This window comes from Coptis chinensis, chromosome 9 (assembly GCF_015680905.1).
Source record: "Coptis chinensis isolate HL-2020 chromosome 9, ASM1568090v1, whole genome shotgun sequence".
In the NCBI taxonomy this organism is placed as follows: Eukaryota; Viridiplantae; Streptophyta; class Magnoliopsida; order Ranunculales; family Ranunculaceae; genus Coptis; species Coptis chinensis.
In genome coordinates this window covers 9,011,882-9,018,021 of record NC_141464.1, presented here as the reverse complement: position 1 = coordinate 9,018,021, position 6,140 = coordinate 9,011,882, and the positions used below count along the sequence as shown (strand labels likewise).

General features: G+C 37.7%; 1 protein-coding gene across 1 annotated transcript; it reads right to left on the bottom strand.

The window, feature by feature from the left end:
- Positions 1 to 773: 773 nt before the first annotated feature.
- LOC147474689 (uncharacterized) lies at positions 774 to 1,760 on the bottom strand. The gene has a single exon (XM_086585161.1). It carries the CDS (start codon positions 1,758 to 1,760, stop codon positions 774 to 776), a length of 987 nt encoding a protein of 328 aa, XP_086441287.1.
- Between the last annotated feature and the right edge of the window lie 4,380 nt (positions 1,761 to 6,140).

The following is a 6,140-nucleotide window of genomic DNA, read 5'->3' as shown; positions in this document are numbered from 1 at the left end:
TAATCTTTCGAACATTCTTTGTTAACATCTGTAAAATCCACACAGATCCTAACCTTGCCATTCTTTTTTGGAACCACAACAATATTTTCCACCCATTCTGAGTTATTGATTTCTTTGATGATTCCATATTCCAACATCCTTTTTATCTCATTTTGCACTGCATCTGTATATATCGGCCGAACCTTCCTATGTTTCTGATGCACAGGAACTGCTCATTCTCGCATATTCAACTTATGAGAACATATAAGAGGGTCAATACCCAGAAGATCTGCCATCGACCAAGTGAATATATCTTTATTTGTCCTTAAGAAATCTACCAAATCTTGTCTGACCCCAGCACTCATCTCTGTTCCAATAAAAGTGAAACAACTTTCATCATTCTGACTGATATTAACTTTTTGTACCTCCTCCATTGTTTTTCTTGGAACTACTTCCATCTCTGTCTTCAGCTCTGACATAAATCTAAAATCCTACTAATGCTTCATGGTATCGGATTTTAGAGATAAATCCTTTGCTAATTGCTATTTGGTGTCTTCCGAGATGCCCCTAGTATCTATTTTCTTCTCTTTCATCATCCCCTTCACAGTGACGAAATTGCATTTCTCAGATTCTGACTGATCACCTCGTATTTCATGTGGTCCATAAACAGTCGAAAATCTGATAACTTAATAAAAAGTACTGGGAACCGCTCTCATAGCATGTATCCATTTTCTTCCCAATATAGCATTGTGATCCAAATGATGCTTGATGACTATAGACTTAGTCATTATTGTTTATGGACCTGCCCTTACTGGCAATTTTATTTCTCCAGCTGGTCTAGTTGAAGTTCCATTGAAGCCATACAAATTAAACTGCGGCTCCTTCAAATGTGACTCATCAAATCCGATACTTGTATATGCTTTCCAAAATAGAATATTGACCGAACTTCCGCAATCCACCAATATTTTCTGCACATCATAGCCAGATATCCTTAACGTAATTAACAATGGATTATCATGAGGTAACATCACCTTTGACAAATCATCAGGAACAAATATAATAGCTCCAGGTATGCTCGCTGCTACTAATGATGGGTTTACTGGTATCGACTCTATGTTCACCTCTAGCACTTCTTTCACTGTTGATATTTTTCTGATCTTATCCCTTATAATCTTCTTCTGTGGGATAACTCCTTTGTATATCATGTTGATCACTCCCAAAGGCTTATCATTCACCATCACTGTTACTTCTGGCCGAGCATCTGCCCTAAATTTGCGAAGCTTCCCATCTCGCATTAATCTGTCCACCTCTCTGAGCAACTGTAAACATTTATTGGTTTCATGATTTTTGACCTTATGGAAATTACAGAAAGGTTTATCTGCTATTTCCCTAAGCTTGTGAACTGGATGCTGGAAATAAGGTTCTTTCCCCACCCTCCTTAAGATATCCTCCATTGTTGTATTAATGGCGATATAATTGCTCGGGTCTAACTCTTCTTTCAGCGACCTTTCAAACCTCTTTTTCTGCGATGGTTGGTTTTCCACCTTTGCATAAGAATCTACTGTCTTCCTCTTATCAGACTTATTGTAGCTATCCTCTTTAGTTGACTTACTTGATTCCGATACCTGTAATACTGACTGATTCGATACTGCTATAATTCCCTCCTCAACTTGCACATCTTTTTCAGTCTTATCATACAAATCTCTCAGAGTTTTGATCTCTTTCCTAAGCATATACTTGTGCATGTCAGAACCTGGAATAAGTCCTATCTGGAACGCCATTACTGCTGTCATTTCCGATTGATCTAAATGCTCCACTAGCTGTGCCTCTACCTTGAATCGAGATAAGAAAGTTTTTAAAGATTCATTCTTTCCTTGCTTAAGCTGGAACAAGACTGACACCTACTTCGGTTTTACTCACTGATGACCATAATTTGACAAAAACTTCTCTTCAATCTCCCGATAACATGATATTGACCCTTTCGGTACAGAACAGAACCACTTCAATGCTTTCCCCTTCATGCTTGCAGAAAAAGATTTACATAATAATGAATCCAGATAAGTTGTACCTTTGTATATCGAAAACTGATGCCGATATCCGAATAAATGGTCCATCGGATCTAACGTCCCATCATATTGGGTTAACTTCGGAAGTTTGAATTTTGGTGGAATGGGCATCATCTCAACACTCTGATGTATCGGATTTCTACTGACATCGTCCGCCAGTTTCCTTAACGAAGTAGAAGTCTTTTCTAGAAACTGGTTTTACATCATCTCCTGTATCATCTCTTTAGTGATGGGTTGTGGTATCGGCATTTCAAGTATCGGCGAAGCTTCTGTAGTTCTTTCATGTTTTTTCTGATGCTCTTTCTACAAAATGACTACCTGATTTAGATCTACATTATTCTACCTCTTCTCCCTGGACATCTTTTACAACCACACTCAGACTCCTCTTCTTCATCTCTTGGTTCTCCTTTAATAATATCGCGTTTAGCTTTTCCACTTCCTTCAATCTTTTCAGAATTTCCTGAATTGAAGTACTACCTTCCATGTTCTCCTCCTGATATTACCAACTCCCAGACGCTCTTGTATTTCTTGTTTGCGACTGATTATCGTTATCCACTCGTTTGCTGTTTGTTTTCTTCCTTGGAGCCATTATGATTCAAAGCTCATTGTATTACTCGCCTTTCTTCACTCTTCTACTCTTCAAACAAAGAACAAAACTATGAATTCTATATCGAAGAAGAATAAAACCTTAAATTTTCTTGTTCTCGATGCACAGACGGCGCCAATATGATGTCTATGAACACTTTCTCTCTTATGCTCTAAGATCACACAATCTTAATGAATAGAATGAATGAAACAGAATAAAGGAAGAAGATGAACTGAATCTATGTTTATTGATTTGCGATAAAACTTTACAATTTCTCACTTTTCTTCTCTCTATTTTTCTTTCCTCTTTGTAATGATTTTTCTGATAATGAATGAATGAATCTTTTTCTGATGCTCTTCCGGTCTTTATATAGTGTCCTGATTTGGCTTGGTCAATTTTTGACATGTGTCCCTTGTCTTTCTCCTCTTTCCCGCTCAATACCTACAAATGTTTAAACATAACCCCGAAATATACCGAAACATTGACCCTTATGTCAATGTTTCAAGTTTTGAAATATCAGATATAACATCTTTTAGCACAATATTTGCTCACTACAATTCCCATCCATATCTGCAACATAGAGTAGCTAGAAATCACCTTAATGTACAGTTGATGTCTTTTACTCTAGTGTTCAAACCTAGTGCCTTTAAGTTGGAAATGAGAGATACTTTGGGGATCTTTGGAAATGTCGGAGCTTATATAATCCTCTTCCATAAAGCAGTATACTTTACATTTCCTTACATCTCTCATCAAAGTTGTAATTTGTGTTAGGTACACCGCTCATTTAATTGATTTGAATTTGATAGTATGAGTAGTAGCTGTAGTCAAACACATTGCATTTATTTATTTTTATTTTTTTCTTTACAAATTATGAAATTAACTGTGGTTAAAATTCATCGTGTTGAAGATGTCCAATCATCACTGAACACAACAAAAATGGGTTCGGATAAAGGGGGGTTATCTCCTAGTGCCACGGCTTATGCTCCGTCGTCTTCTGTGTCCTGTAAGGATCAAATGCAAACAGATTCTTTAGGTGAACCCTCAGATGGTACAGGTTATGGAAAAAACAAATGTTGCAAGTTTGCAACCCAACCTGGAAAGGTTCGAGGACGACCTGGCAGCTCTGCATCATCTACTTCAGAACGTGCTGCCACAACTTCAGCTATGAGTGGCCCAGGTCTATCACCAAGTTCGTCTTTGTGGTCATTATCATCAGAGAAGTCAACACTAAATCCTTATGCTAAGGTTATGATGGAGAAGTCAACACTAAATCCTTATGCTAAGGTTATGATGTACCATGTGTTTGTTTTCTTTCTTTTTTGCGATTTTACTATCATTGTGTATTTTATGTCGTCTATATTGTTTTGACGTCTCGTCGCTGTAAATTGCTGGAGCAGGAGTTCAAGCTCAATCCTAATGCAAAAAGTTTTACATCGACCCAAACTCCATTATGGCCTTCTTCCCAAATGTCTGACGGTTCCTATTATTTTTCTGCTAATGTATCTGGTGTCCCACATATGCATGGCGTGCCAGTGGGAATGGGGGTGAGCTCTTGTTACAGCTTTAATAAGTTTCTATTTTTTAAAATTGTTTAATCAGTAAAACACAGCAGAGTCGTGCAATTAAAGCATTCTATATAGAAATGTGACAAGGAGGGACACATTGGGATGCAGTAATATAATGCAATCAATCAATGCTAAGAGCATTTTTAGGAGAGCTACTAAAAAAACACCAAACCAAAAAAACGCCAAGTAATTTTAGGAGCAATATCAAATTTTCGACATCAAACTATGCAATTTTGGATAAACCGCGTCATATAGCCCATGCGGTTTTTCCAACGCCACTAAAGCCCAACTGACAGGCCCAAGCCCATGCGGTTTTGAGAAAACCATGCCATATAAGCCAAATTAGAAGCCCAAGCCCACGTGGTGTTGGCAAAACCGCGTGAGTGATTTGATACAGCATCAAACCTGGAACCAAATATTGGCCGATTTGGTGTTTGGTTTGGTGTTTTTTTAGTGTTTTCATCAACATGTGACTCTCCTGAAATTGAAAAAACACTAAATTGTTGAAAATTTGGTGTTTGATGCTAGATTGATATCACTCCTAAAGATGCTTTAAGGTCCTTATAAGTCATATCTGCAAGCCTCTTCATTTTTTTTCGATGCAATACTACTTATATATATTTAAACACCTAAAGATAATATGGAACACATAAGTTGTCTGACATACACTTCAAAAGAGCAGAAACTTCTAGCTGATGGTTTGCCCATTTAACCAGTAAGTTTGCATCCCCATTTGAAATCCTACTAATCCAATTAAAAGTACAGGAATTGAAATTCAAAACAATAGAGTTTATGTAGGTCTTTATAGCTTCCAAAAGACCATTTACATTCTGATCCTTGTAGAGCTTTTATCACCTCCATGTTGTCTCCCTCCAAAGCTTAGTGGTCGTAGTTAAGTTGCTTAGCCAAAAGGACTATAACTTCTGCTGCTCCCATTTCTGCTTCCTCAGCATCCTGAGCTTTAAATCTTCTTACAGCTGCTCCCACAATGCATCCTTCACTGTTGCATGCTATCGATCCAGCTCCAGCCCATCCTGTGTCCCTGATAAAAGAAGCATCAAATCTGATTATATTGCATTCATTTTGTATTATTGGAAACATCCTATCAATATTTTCAGCATATGAACTAAAGGAGATTTGAAGGTTAGGAGATGCTTCTCTGTATGCTAAATAGCATTTTTCAGTCAACACTCTGCTCCGTCTGATGAATCTTTCCCTATTTGCCTTTATGTCTTCAAACCTGACCTCATTCCTTGCACTCCACATGTGCTAAAGTAAGTACACGATGTGTGTCCCAACAAGACAAAGCTCACTGTTCTTGCTAGTGCACCATGTCAAGTACATGTCCAACCTTTCCCTCAGACTTGATTGTTGTTGATTACTAATGATTCTCAATCCCACTTGAGAGCTGAACCAGACAACTCTAGTCCAATCACAAGTGAAAAAAAGATGTTCTGCAGTTTCCAGCTCTCTATAGCAGAAAGGACAGGAGAAGTCACCATTTATTATTTTTTCTGCCAACCTAACTCCCATAAGTAGTACTTTTATATACATTTTCCAGATAAACATTTGAATATATGATGGTATTGGTGCTGCCTAAATCTGTTTTAAAGCTTTATAGTTAACACTTGAGCTTTGTCCCACTTCAGTCTTTTTTTTTAGAAAGTCATAGACAGACTAAACAGTTAGTCTTCCAAACTTCTCCTGAGCCTAATCATTTTGTCAGCAGAGTCAGTGGTAGGTCTAACTATAACCTCCTGAATTCTGTGATAGATGAAAGGATGAAAATGTTGATTGAGTTTGGCTAGGTCCCATCCACTTTTATCAGCCAAGAAGAGGTCTAAAACATGTAGGTTAGTAAGAGTGTTATCCACCACCCCTAATTCTTCCAAGGTCACAGGTTTGTTCAAGCACCTGATCTAAAGATCCTTCAGAATGGAGGTG